Source organism: Phyllostomus hastatus, unplaced genomic scaffold, assembly GCF_019186645.2.
Source record: "Phyllostomus hastatus isolate PE091 unplaced genomic scaffold, TTU_PhHast_1.1 phas_scaffold_1066, whole genome shotgun sequence".
NCBI classification, from domain to species: domain Eukaryota; kingdom Metazoa; phylum Chordata; class Mammalia; order Chiroptera; family Phyllostomidae; genus Phyllostomus; species Phyllostomus hastatus.
Window position 1 is genome coordinate 26,751,154 of NW_025334004.1, and position 14,402 is coordinate 26,765,555.

General features: G+C 43.4%; 1 protein-coding gene across 1 annotated transcript in view; it reads right to left on the minus strand.

The window, feature by feature from the left end:
• The window catches only part of CACUL1 (CDK2 associated cullin domain 1), a 54,579-nt gene that overhangs the window by 6,925 nt on the left and 33,252 nt on the right, over positions 1-14,402 (minus strand). Inside the window, exons 6-7 of the mRNA XM_045853857.1 lie at positions 8,662-8,751; positions 5,273-5,411 (exon numbers count right to left, since the gene is read on the minus strand). Of these exons, the coding sequence (XP_045709813.1) occupies positions 5,273-5,411; positions 8,662-8,751 (229 nt within the window). The remainder of the gene's footprint in view (positions 1-5,272; positions 5,412-8,661; positions 8,752-14,402) is intronic.

Genomic DNA, 14,402 nt, shown 5'->3' on the forward strand with positions numbered 1-14,402 from the left:
CCGCACTCGGTTTCATCTTCCTCACAGCACGTGCTCGGAATAGCATGTGGACGTATTTATTATTTATCTCCCTACCTCCCACTGCAAGCTCCCTAAGAACAGGAGTCTGCCTGCCTTGCTCACCCGGTACCTGGAGCAGTGTTTAGCACACAGCAGAAAATAAGCATTTGCTGAATGAACAAACTAGTGAACGTGTGTGCTCTGCGGCGGAGCGCCTCGTTCCAGGCTGCCTGTGGCCCTCTTCAGAGCCGGTGCCAACTGCCTTCAAAAGGGCAAATCAGTGTCCTTTCTGAGTGGTTGGTACCCGGATTGCTGGCACCAAACAGAACCTTGCAGGGTGGAGGTATCGCTGGTAATTCATAAATGGCTTCAACACATGATTAAAATGCTAGTTCAAGTAATGATCTTCTGCTTTTGCATAATCTTTCAGATTACCAGAACTTCCCACTTGTGTTCTCTGGTCCTGCCCAAGACTGGGCAAGAAACCCCCTGCTGGGCTGGAGAGGAGTCGGAACGACCGGCAGCGGGACGGCACAGGCACAGCAAGTGCCTCTGGAGGGTCCTCCTCCCCGCTAAGCACCTAGAGTGCGGCGGGCTCGCGGTCGGCACGAACCGGCCTCGGGCGGCCTAAAGAACTCTCAGTGCAGGTCCCAGCGCCCCTTTTAAACGTCTCTACTGGGACCGCCGTACCAGGCAAGCCAGCTGCGTGTCTCACGTCACCACCACTTGCAGTGGCACCGTCGCAGCAGCCCTCACCGAGTGCGCTGCCACAAGCGAGTCAGTGCCGATCAAAAAGAAAGGGCAGGGCTTTCTATCTGGAACCTCAGCTTCTGCGGACAACCTTCATTCCCAACCCCCCACGCTAAAGAAAAACTGAACACGCAAAAAATAACAGAAAAATGCAGACATGAGAACGACGGGGGAAAGGGTGGAGAACGTTTGAGTGTGATGTGCGCGAGAGGCCGCCAGAGAAACCACCTAGCGAGGCAGGTACGGAAAGGCACAGGCTGCGCCCCCGCCCGGACCCTGCTGCTCCGCGGAAAAGCCCGGGTCTACAGGGGCAACCCTCCCGGCTGACAGGCCAGCAACACCTCCACCCTGCAAGGTTCTGTTTGGTGCCAGCAATCCGGGTACCAACCACTCAGAAAGGACATCTTATCTGCCCTTAAAAGGCAGTTGGCACCGGCTCTGAAGAGGACCACAGGCAGCCTGAGGACGAGATGCTCCACCTCGGAGCGAGCACGTTCGAAGTTCCCACACGAGCAAACGGTCCACGATGCGACCTTTGACAACAGACTCCAACCCGCCTTCCCTGACGACAGCCGATTCGATCACGCAGGTAACAGATAAAAACAGCATGTTGATCTCAGCTTATATGTTAATTCTGGCTTTGAAATAAGTCCACATTGAATTTCCACGCACCTAAAGATCTTTTTCAAAAACTCCAGCTGAAGTAAGAATCTGTCCGATAAATGCAAAAGAGGATGTATTTGACAACATTCGTGCATTACTTCAAAATATTTCGAAGACTCACTCTGTGCCGTCTGCATCACAGCTGCACCCTGCCTGTGCGGGACCGTACATCGTGTAAGTGGGACATAATCCTAGGTGAAAATAGTTGGCAAAGCTGGACGGGAACCATGTGGTTACTAGGTACAAACATAAAGTGACTGCTCATACCCAGAACAGCCAGAAACAGAACTCTTGTTAGATGGGTTTTCACGCTTTTTTTTTCGATTAGTGGACACCATTTCTTCTAAAACAATTTGAGCCAGACCACATCCAGGGAGTCATCCAAGCTGGCAGGGCAGGGTGTGGAACGAGCTGGGAGCCCGGGCAGGACCTGCCCGCGGCTACGCAAACCGTGTCGCACACTCTTTCTGCCCCGCTGGGCCAGCTCAGCGGGGGGACAAGTGAGTCCGAGAGCGTCCGCTGGGCAGGACCTACCCTGTGCTAGGCACCCACCAGAATCATCTGTAAGGCAGACCTTAATCCTTATAAGCAAGTGTGAAGAAACAGCTAACTTAATTTTGGAAATGGCCCAATTCAGTTTATAAAACATTTTCATCTTATCAGCTCCTGGACTACTACGTTCAAATTTCAGGCAGAAGGTGTATGAAAGAATTCCACTAAGGGAAACAAAAAATCCAATTTGCACCCAAGCTCCAAGGCACTTCCTGCAATATGACCAACTTGGCCTCAGCAGAACAGTGCCATGCTAGTCCCTCATGTTCAAGGGCAATGTGACATGAAACCATTTACGGAGGAGTCAGTGACTCACCCCGACCAGGTTTTACAGAAGGGCTGCCACACATCCCGGTTCCAAAATGGGGGTTCAGACACACCGCTGGGTGTGCATAAACAGCTGCCCATGCTGCTCTGAAAGATGAGTTCAAGGTGTTCGGAGACATCCAACTTCCTAAACTGCCTCATGGAAATAAAACTTTTCAGATGGCTGTTTGTTTTTTAAAGACACCAACAGTTCATCTCTAAAATTAAAAGCAAACATTCAAATAAAATATGAAAAGCATAGAAGACTTCAAAATTATGGTGATTCCCCCCTCATATTAGGAAAAAAAAGGTATACTCAGATTATTCTGCATTTATTTTAAAATATGTAAGGAAAAATTTTAACTATAATTTAAAACACATAAGCCAGAAAAAGACAAAACCTGATATAGCTACACAAAGATAAAAAAACTTCTACATGACTTAAAATTAAAAAGAAAAACCAACACCATAAGCAGAGTCAAAAGACAAACTGAAAATAAACTGTCTTATCACAGGCAAAGGATCAGTATCTTTACTACAGACAGGACGCCTTGCAACTAAGAAAAAAGTAGATTAACAAACAAATAGAAAAACGCGTAAAGGACATGAACAGGCAGTTTACAGAAAGAAATACAAACACAAAAATTTGCTCAGCCTCAGTCACAACGAGAAAAGCACATTAAACCAACTCTGAGTAAGTGCGCTTCACCTGCTGGACTGGCAAAAATCCAAGATTGTAACAACATACCCTGTAGGTGCAAGGCCACGAAGGACAAGCCCTTTCAAACTCTGTGGGTGCGTCTGCAAAACGGCGCAATCCCCTATGGAGGGCAATTCAGCAATCTTAATCAAAATTACAACTGCATTTGCTCCTGACCCAGCACTCCTACTCACGGGATTCTGCTCTCCAGGTACACCTGCAATGGGTACAGGGGTGTGCAGGGACAAGGCTACTCGTTACGGCATTGTCAGTAATTGCAAAAGACCAGAAGTAACTCAAGTTGCCACCTACTGGGGACTGGTTAAATAAGTCATAGTGGATCTACCCAACAGGATGTGTAAGAAATGAATAAAAGTAAGAACACAGACTGTATTTGCTTTTGTCTGTATATTAAGAAAAATACTGTAAGGAATCATAAGCTAAAATAACGATGACCTAATGGGTGGGAGCAGATGGGGAGGCAGGAGAGAATCAAACTTCTCAGTGTAGGCTTTTGATCCTCAATGTGTATCATTTTGATTTTTAAATCACAACTCTATCAGCTCTTCAAAAGGGAGTAAGTAAAACTACTATGGCATTAAATGGCCTCATTCTGTGTGTGGAAACAATACTGCCGTTGGCAACGTTACAGTTAATGTCGGAGGCAGGTGACTGACCACTGGGCCTCGGAGAGAAAAACCAGCCGTTTGTGCTCCCCCACCTCCCGCGGGCCTGTCCTTCCCTCGCCCGCTCCAAGACAGCCGGGTGCAGAGGCCTGTCCACCTGCACAGCCCCCCGAGCCTTTCCATGGGTGGGGTGGGCGGCCAGGGGGTCACTCGGTGGGCCCACTACCACATGAGCACAGAGGCCACCAGGACAAACCGGGAGACAGTGCCAACCCACAGGCTAACAAGTCACCTGCTTTGTTTCCTGACCTGTGCTGAAACCAGAGACTCGGTAACAGTCATCTCGGTCAAGGCCAATATTCTGAGATCTCACTCGGCCTCAGAACCTGTGGAAGTGAATGTCCACCCCCAGTCCTGGCCAGACAAGTGAGCCAAGGATCAACCGACTCCTGGTGGTCACGGCTCTGCCACGGTGAGGAACCCAGTATCTTCCTTTCCACAACTGTCTTCCTTCAATGCCACAGACCCAAACAGGAGAAGATATGGAAAAATCTAAGTGAAGAGTAAGAATTATGAAAATACAAGGCACTATGTGACCTTCAGGGACACGGTGACATAATAGGGTGTCTTCCTATAGGAATCACAACATTTTTATACAATTTATTTCAGTTGAAAAGATGTACTCTGCAAGATTTTCTGGGTTAGAGCCATGATACTGAATTGTAAATTTTAGAGAAATTAGCAAAGTGTATATATCAAAACCAAGGCAGGCAAACTTTCTGGCCACACTAAAGAGATACCCTACTTTTTTTTTAGAGAGCGAGCGAGCATGCGAGAGCAGCACTTTTTTTTTTTATATTTTATTTATTTATTTTTTAGAGAGGGAAGGGAGGGAGATAGAGAGAGAGAGAGAGAGAGAAACATCCATGTGCAGTTGCTGGGGGTTATGGTCTGCAACCCAGGAATGTACCCTGGCTGGGAATCGAACCTGGGACACTAAGAGATACCCTACTTTTTAAGAAGAAACAACTAGAATTTAGGGCAAAGTGAAAATATGAGAAACAGAATCTAGGCTTGGCCAGATGGCTCAGTTGGTTAGAGCATCATCCCGCTACCGAAAAACTGCGGGTTCGATCCCCGGTCAGGGCACATGCCTAGGTTGGGGGTTCAACTCCAGCGTGTATGGGAGCCGAATGACCAACATTTCTCACATCGAAGTTTCTCCCTCTCTCCCTTCCTCTCTCTCTCTCAATCAGTGAGCATATCCTCAGGTGAAGAGTAAAATAATAATAATTAAAAAATAGAACCTATGGCCTCTTTATACTAGCTTAGTCATAAAAGTACCTTGTAACTGATCATAAAATTTCTGCAATGCTTTTGCAAATGTTCGGAACTCATCTGAGGCGATCTAAGTAGGAAGAGCTGTCGGGGGCTGCCCAGCCCAACTGCCCCCGATGAGAAATCCCTTCTTCAAAATCCACGTAAGGGAAGAGCAGCTTCCACAAAACCAAAACCCAGCCCAAACAGTCCACAGACAGAGGCTCCCTCCCTCTCCGGGGAGCAGCACCTGGACCTTGCACAGTTATGCCCCGTCTGAGAACCTGGCGCCCCTCCCCTGCCAGGCCCAAGTGGCCTAAGGACGTGGACGTGCTCTGTCACGAAGGGAAACACTTGCCTCATGAAACCGTTCTGCATGAGCTCCCGCTGCAGCTTCTGGTCCTGCGCGGCGTACTCGGAGAGTTCGGACTCCACCGCGGGGGGGAGGATGTTCGGGATGAACTTGGAAAACAGAGCCGGGGCCATCTGCACCCACTCTGCGAGGGAAGAACAGATGCACTGAGAAAATCGTGCAGACAAATTAAATGAAATGGGAAAGTTTTATTTTGTTTGTTCAATATATATTAAACTACACTTAAGTATAATCCCATTCTGATAAGTAACATACAAGAGGTTCAATTTCCTTTCGAAAAAGAATTTACAGCCTAAAGAAAGCCGATGTTTTCACGTTTTACCGATAGCAAAATGTAATGAAAATTATATAACAGAATTTTATTTATTTTCATCTTTTTACTGAACTTACTGGGGGGTAACACTGGTTAATCACATTATACAGGTTCCAGGTGCACAACACTGTAACACACCATCTGGACTGTACTGTGTGGTCACCGCCCCAAGTCATGTCTTTTTCCTCCACCGTTCAGCGGCCCCCACACCCTCTCCTGCCTCCAAAACGGGTCTCATCAAAAATCCCAAATATGAGGGAACACAAGAAGGAGATAACTGAAGAATTTGGAACGGGAGGCAACTGGGAGGGAAGAGGCTTGGTGGGAACACTAGGCCTGTGAAGCATCAGTTAAAACAATACACTGGACGGAGAACAGAACTGGGCAGGGAGCAATAAGAAGACATTAAAAAGTTCTACAAAAATGGAAGGGAAATTAAACATTTAACAAGCAGGCTGGAGATAACGGTAAGTACTTTTGAAATAAAAACCTATTTTGACCCATGCTAAATGACAGCACATTAAATATATATAACAGTAAAAGAATTAAAGTTGTTTATTAAAAATATAAATGACCAAGAGAATAATCAAAAGGAAAATATTCAGAAATAAAATAGGCAAAGGGAAGTCTAAGAAAGATATCTGCATTAAACATGAATCAGTATTTTTACTACAGAACACTTTTACAAATCACTAAGACCAGATAAGTGAAAGATAGGGTTGAATGGTTTCCAAGAAGAAAATACACAGAATGAAAGCCTTGTTAATATTCCCACAAGCCCGAGTGGAAATGAACACAACCACCCCCCCCCACCCCCGCCTGAACCCTGACTGTAAAGGACGTGCACCTGGCGCAGGGGTGCGGCGAGAGCAGCGTGCTCTCGGCCCTGGGGGCCCTCACTGAACACTGGCGGCCCTTCTGGGTTCTTCCAGTCTGGCCCTCTCAAACGTTCCCTCTTGGAAAACATCTTAGCTACGTATGTTAAAAACCATAAGACGTCAATGCTCTATTTATTCCAGTAGGCTCAATGTAAAAATGGTAACATCTGTAAATATCATTCTAAATCTGAAAAAATTACACTAATGCTGTGCAGTCCTGAGTCATTGGTAAGTTAAAAAAAAATTTTTTTTCAACAGAATAGCTACCTTAGTGATGGCAAAATAAATAAATAAATAAGGCCCCCCAAATGGCACAAGGGCCGATCCGCTCACCCCTTCTACACAAACTCATAGCAAGATGCCCTCAATTGGGACCCCGCGTCTAGCTCAGCTCCAGCGCGGTCTGGAAAGAGCCCCCGCGCAGCGCTCTGGGCAACCGCGGACCAATCAGCGTGAGCTGACGGAGTCCCACAGACCTGCCACTGTGGGGACTCCCGGCAGCCACTGAAACACGGGAGGAGAAACCAAGTGTGTGTATTAAACAAAGGGCAGGCTGGGATGGATGGCTGCAACTCCTTGTAAGCTGTGCTTCTACAGATCAAATGAAAACACACCTAAAATGGTCACAGAATTCAGAATCTCCAAGGATCAGAGCCCACGAAAAATCTAGTTTAAAAGACTTTCTCGGTTGATTCAGAGGCATTCATCATTATACAAAGATCGGCATGTGAGAACCACCACAATAAAAGAAACTTTTACACTTAAAAGTTTCAAAATATTTTCAAAATATTTTTCAATATTTTTCAATATAATTTTCAAAATATTTTAACCTTAACCTGTCAGATGAGTAAAACTGCTTTAATAAACCAGAAGCAAAATGAGCAAGACATGTAAATGTCAAGATGTGTTTCACTGTATCTCAGAACATGCCTAGGGTTACAAAAGGTTAGTCTGTGATAAAATTCATGTTTTCAAAAGGACAAGTCTCAAATACAGTATTTGCCTCACAAGTACCATGAATCCTATTATAAGAGCTCAAACTTAGATAAAATAGCATTTAGAGAACAAGTGTTTCTACCCACAGTGATTATTTTTATTCTGCAATTTATCACTTACGAATAAATGCCAGAGCTTTTATGATAAAGCTGCCTATTTGGGAGGCAGAATGTAGAAATCTGTCAAACTGCACTTGGATGCCTTCCAGAATGAAATAAACCATTCATAACCTAGCACTAAAAGTCCATGAGCTGTTTCATCACATTTAGTAAAATGAAATTCAAAATTCCACAAAACTAGAAGAAGAACATCAGCTTACCGGACACATGTAGTAAAATATTTCTGCTACCTTGTATAAGTAATTACATTATACAGGTAATCTGTTAAAAATTATGAAGAATAAAACAAGACCTGATTAAATTTAAGTACTATTAAATCTGAATACTGCGGAAGTCACTAATTGTTTAAAGTGGCCTGAAAAAGAAGTATCTGACACCACACTCTACCCCTAGTACCACCATTTGGACCTGGTTTCCATCTTCAACAAGTTAAATTCTGACATATCTTTCACAGAAAGCGAACAAGCAACCAGTTAAAATAACCACTGGACCCAACTGTATAGTAATCACAGTTACTGTGAGCATGCTTCTTATATTTTCAGAGACTGTGTTAAGCAATTGAGACCAGGTTTTATTTCATTTAATCCTCAAATGACAAAAAAATTCACAGAAATGTAATTAAAAGTAATCCCCTTTACCAAGGGGGATACAGCCCAAGCCCCCCAGTGGGTTCCTTGCAAGTAACGTAACAGGCCTAAGGAGATGGACTAGTGGATGCGGGGGCCTGTGCACATGTGCAGTGCGGGGCGGAAGTGAAGGAGAAACTCGGCAACAAAAAGGACCGAGATCAATGCTAGACACGAGAATCCATTTCACCAAAAGTGTCTCCCACAAATTATGTTCTGTATTTCCTGAACGAGTCGGTTTTCACTAGAAGAGGGAGAATTCCAACTGAGACCTGAGTTTACATTTCACCATGGTGAGTACCGACTCAATTCTTTTGCTGTAACAAATCCAGACACCAACAGGCCTGAGAAAACACACAGTGAAACGCTGTCCTCCTGGGTAAGGCTGGAACTACCAGAGACAGATGAGTGCAGCCCCCCAAGACACGCCGAGGACATTTACCTGGTCTGAGAGTGTACAGGCCTTTCACGATATTTGCCATAGTGGAAGGTGTGACCTGAAACGGTGTCGACTGGGCTTCTAAAAGTAAAGCTGAAAAAAAGAAGAGAAAATGGGATATAAAAACGATGTAGCACTCACTGTCAAGATTTCTCCTCCTATTACTATTTCTCCCAAAGGCAGAAGGGTAAATAAATGCAAGAAAAGAACAGCCCAAGAGGGCAAACGGGAGAGTTTATACACAAAAGATTTTTTTTTTAATCCAATGCAACAGAGCTCGATCTAACAAGTAAACAGGTGCCGTTCTGCTAGAATACTAATGGAAATGATTCAATTCACCGAGGTTCGGGAAGTAAGCGACGCTTTCTAAAAGCAGTGGCATTCACGGCGCTCAGCGAGCCGAAAGTGCTTCCCATTATGTTGGCAACTCGAGAGACTGGCACTTGGGGATGAAATGTTCTCTAATTCTCTCAATCACTGCTCTTTCCCTCAAACCGACATTGTTGAGGCTCTCGGGGTCTTTCTGAAAGGCACGTTGCTAGTAATTTCAATAGCTGCAGAGTCAGACTGACTTTCTGAGTCAATCTGACTTTCCCCAAAGCTGCAACTGTACGAGCTTTTTTCCCTGCTAAAGAGAACAACACGAGCACTCGCCATCACCCTCATGGTCACGGCTCTGGGAACCACAGGACCCTGCCTGACCGTGACCAGAGGGGCAGTTTCCTTTCAGGTTATCTACTGCCAGACAAACATTTTATTAGAACATTTTTTAAGGATTTTATTTATTTTTAGAGAGAGGGAGAAAGAGGGGAAAAAAACCCAAAAACGATCGGTTGCCTCTCATACACCAACTGGGGACTGGGCCCACATGCCCCCTGGCACGTGTCCCCTGACCGGGAGTCGAACCGGCCGTCTTGCGCTGTGAGGAGCACCCAACCCACTGAGCCACACCGTGGGTCAGGGCTTATAGGAATATTTTTAAATGGACAGGAACAATTTCTCTAGATAACATCATCAACAGATACAAATAAATTCCGTTATTTAGGGGATACGACAGACACTGGTGACTCAAAAGAGTTCATTTTTAATTTATCCCTCAAAGATCTACAATTTATTAACCAAAATACTTCAGAAAACTTGGCATAATTTTACTGTATGCCGGGCTTGTGAATCGGACAGGCTGTCCGTGCCCTTTTAAAAACGAAAACATGGCCAACACGTCTGGCCGTCTTACTGAGCCAACGACGACTTCACAGTTTCAAACACACTTTGTGAGCTACGCTTGAATCTATATGATGAAGGCCAAAGGTGCATTGTTCCAGCTCATCCTTCGGATTTTATCAGCAGATAGCTGTAATTCTGGGTGGTGTATTCTATCTGTTAATCCATTTTCCTACTTTTTGACCAATAGTTTTGACCTTCAATAAAGTCTTGTTCCGACTGATGACTACCAGATAGGAGGGCAACTGGGGGAGGGTGGGTGAAAAGGGGGAAGGGATTATGGACAAACTGGCAGGTACAAAATACTCACAGGGATGTAAAGTACAGCATAGGGAAGACAGCCAATACCATTAGCAATTATGAATGGTGTCGACTAAGTACTAGACTTGCCAGGGGGAACACTTGGTAAGTTATGTTGATGTCTAACCACTATGCTGTAGACATGAAACTAATGTAATATTGTCATCTTTAATTAAAACATTTTTTAAATATTTCTTTAAAAAAGTATTATTCCCAGTAACTCTTCGTGTTCAATGAATATTCATTACATGGACAAATACTGAGTTGACCAAAAAGTCAATATGGTTTTTCCCATAGAATAAAAGACACACTTTTCATTTTTGCCAGTGACTTTATTGATCTGGGTATTTTGAGTATGTCCGCTATCTCCCACGTGGTAGATTGTTGACTGTTCTCGATTAATGTCGATTTGATCGCTGTCAACTTCACCTGGTCTGCCCGACCTTGGAGCATCGTCCAGTGAGAAATGTCCAGCATGCAACTTCGCAAACCACTTTTGACAAGTTCAATCAGTCACAGCTCCTTCTCCACATACCACACAGATCTGTTTTTGCATCTCAGTTGCAAAAAACCTTTCTTGCAGTAATAAAGCATAATATGCTGAAAATGTTGCTTATTTTCTTCCATCTTCGATATTGAAATGGCTACACAAAAATTCACCAATTTTGATGAGTTTTTTTAATGCACACTGATATGACAGCTGTCACAGTACAATCTAACAAAATTGTTTTGGGTGAAGTTCAGGACAGTTGTCCTAAGCATTACTAGAGCCATCTTATGGAAAAAAACAAATGAACTTTTTGGCCAACCCAATAAATATATTTGCAAACAACCCTTCCATAACTATGTCAAAATAACCCATGTCAAATTTGATAGCTATGAAAAATGATGAATTCAGATTAAATTATACATAAAATGCATATAAACTTATTTAGGATGAATTAATTGAAAATAATTACATTAACAAATGACCATTAGAGTGGAGAAAGTGTAATATTCCCTAAAATCCCCTCCATCCAAAACTCTTTTTAGGAAAACACTGTTTCAAAGACTTTCTAGTTGATCTCCCCTTTTAAGGAAAAAGGAATGGAAATTTGGAGAAGTGGTAGCTTGAGAGAGGAAAAAAATATTTGTTGAGTATTTAACAGGTGCTAGATACTTACATATGTTTAAGTCTCATAATCGTTCCTTTAAAATTTACCTTCTCACAGCTAAACTCTCATCTACCTTTTTTAACAGATAAGAAAACTGAGCCTAACGACAAAACAGAATAAAAACCACGGAATAACTCGTTGGAAATCACAGAGCTGGCAGGTTACGGAAGAGGCCTGAGAACCTGCATCTCTCTCCGAACCCCGCACGGTTTCTGGTCCCCGTGCTGCCACTGACGTGCTGCTCTTGTGGGCGAACTGGTGCTAACAGAGTGTGAGCCTTAGTAACAACTTTCTTGCAAGAAGCATTCAATTTTTTAAAAAGCAAAGATCCCCCAATAATCCCACCGATTGTTGACTGTCAGGAAATAGTTTTAAACTAGAGCAGGACCTTAGAGAACGTCTTGTGCTAACCTCTTTTTTACAGACTTTGACGTTGAGGTCCAGAGAGGTCAAATGCCCTCCTGAAACGTCACCTGGCTTTTCAATAGCTGGACCGGGACCAGAACCCAGCTCCTGTGCTCTTCCAATTACCCCTCAGAACCACAGGCTCACCCAGGGACTCCTCGCTTTTATCTATTTGAGAAGTAATTCTTAAATCAAACTAAAAATACTTGGCTTAAAATTTTCTCAAACTGTAAGGGTCTGAACTAAAAGGCAGAACCTAAGGAGAACACCTGAAATGTCGTTATTTAAAACCTGTGCAAACTGATCTGTAATCTTCTACTGCAACTCAACATGTGTTTTCTCAATAAACTTGTACCATTAACTGACTCATTTTGTTGAATCTGCACAGAATACAATACTACAGAGAGATAAGTGATTAATGTACATCCTAGTATGTCTGTTGTTTTCAACGTTGAATACCAAGTAAAAATTATTTCCAAACAAAATTTTAATACTGGCCAAAAGTGGAAGCCATTTTATTTTATAAGCATAGATGCATGAAAATGATGACCATGCAAAGATGTTAGAAAACTAGCTTTGCATGCAGTGAGAAGTCACTTTCTTCATTCATGAAACAGCTACTAATACGGGCCATTTGAGTCCAATTATTAGCAGAACAGGTGTTCATTCTGCCCTGCTGCACTGGCTTTAACATATGGCCCCCAAATTCTTCTGGCACGCCTCCCATTGCGAGGTGTGTCCGTGTCCACTCCCCTGGAATCGGGGCTCTGGACCCGCCTGCCCAGCAGCACACAGCAGAAGGGACACTGTGCCGAGTTCCGGGCCCAGGACTCTGAAACCGGCCGTTTCCACTTCCTCCCTCTTGGAACGCTCACTCTCAAAGCAAACAGAAGACGGAAAGCCGAAGCCAGTGCAACCGCTGGTCATGTAAGTGGGCCACCTTTCAAGCCCCCGACCCCTGATGGAGTCACTGCAGCCAATGCCGAGTAGGGCAGACATAAACCGCCCCACCGCGCCCTGCCCGATGCAGATTTGTGAGCAAAAGAAAACGGAGCTGCTGCTTGACGCCACTACATTTTGGGGTTATTTGTTACATAGCAGTAATAAATAAAACACGAGCATTCCCAAATGTATGTGAAGCCATGTTTGGGGAATTACTGATCAGATTTTAGAAAATTACAGAAATTGAATGTACTTATGTGTTTTGGTAGGGAAAGGGGTGAGTATACAAAACTGTGTAGAGACAAGAAACGAATCCTTAACAGCTGTTTTTCTGCTTTAAAATAATTTTACCCTCTCTGTGCCTCGTTTTCCCACCTGTCAAACAGGGGTTATGACTGTACCTACCTTAGAGTTATGAGAAATAAATACGTTAGTGTTTGGCAAGCATCTAAAACAGGCCCTACACTGCACAGCAGTGTGTTTGGTTTAAAGCTCTTTCTGACGGCCAAGCACGTAACATTACAGAGTCTCTTGCTGTTACTGAGTCCAAACCAGGAGGCCAGTGGTCACTTTCTGTGCCCCTTACTCCAAGCACAATGCCTGGGAACTGCTTAATAAATACCTGACGAGCTCCATTTTATCCAATTTACAAAGCTTCAGGGCCTTTTCAGTTTACTTGGAAAAGAAAAGGCATATCCACCTTTAAGTGTAATTTTTACTGAAAATCGGATTATATAATAAACAGAAGGAAGAAGTAATCTGTTTATGTTTTCTCTGACCAGATCTGGACTGTCATATTTCTCTTTGATTACTCTCTTTGCACATATAAAATTGATTTCCAAATTACTGACAAATATAAAAACATGTTTACATAGTAAACATACTTTTCTACCAAATGATAGCGCTTGTCTGAAGAATTTTAGCAGGAACGTTTCCAAAGTGCTGTGTTTTATTTCACAGTGAACACAAAGACAATGTCAACATCAGAGGCAATACTTAAGCGGCTCTAACTAACAGCTGGGGTATCTCATGAGATAATGTTTAGAGATATCTGTAAATGTGTGGCCAGCCTTTAAAAAAAAAAAAAAAGAAAGTAAGGCCATACTCCCAAGATTCTAGATCTCTATGATGATTCTGTAAATTCTTGGGAACATAATGAAACATATAGTATCTTCATCTACAATATTATTGGAAAACGCTGCCTTTCTAAAATAATCTGGCCTAACGTTTAATATTCCTTCTCTTCGTTTACACTAAAAAATGAAAGAGTTTGTGGTCAGGCTTACAACAATTCCCTTGTAAATTCTGGTAAAAGTCCACTGTGGCAGAAGTTATGACTATTAGAAAAACAAAGTAATACCGCAAATCCAGAATGGGCTAAATTCTAAAACACGATTTGATGACACTCTGTACACAGTGTAAGCTTTTAAAGAATGTGGACCCCTTAGGTTACCGGGGACCTCCAAACTCCATTCAGAGAGGTGGATTCTTTTAGGAAAGGTGCAAGATGCCACCTACTGTTAGGGGCAAAGAGGCCTGGGAACAGGAGGAAAGGAAAAACTAATGGAATGTGACAATTTGATCTGCTTGCTCAATAACCTACATACCCACGTTAAACATTTCACAAGTCCTAACTCACAGAGGAGGAAACACAGAGGCTAAGTAACTGCCTACAATATAGTTAATATGTGACAGAGTCAGAGAAGGGTTTTTGCACTACAG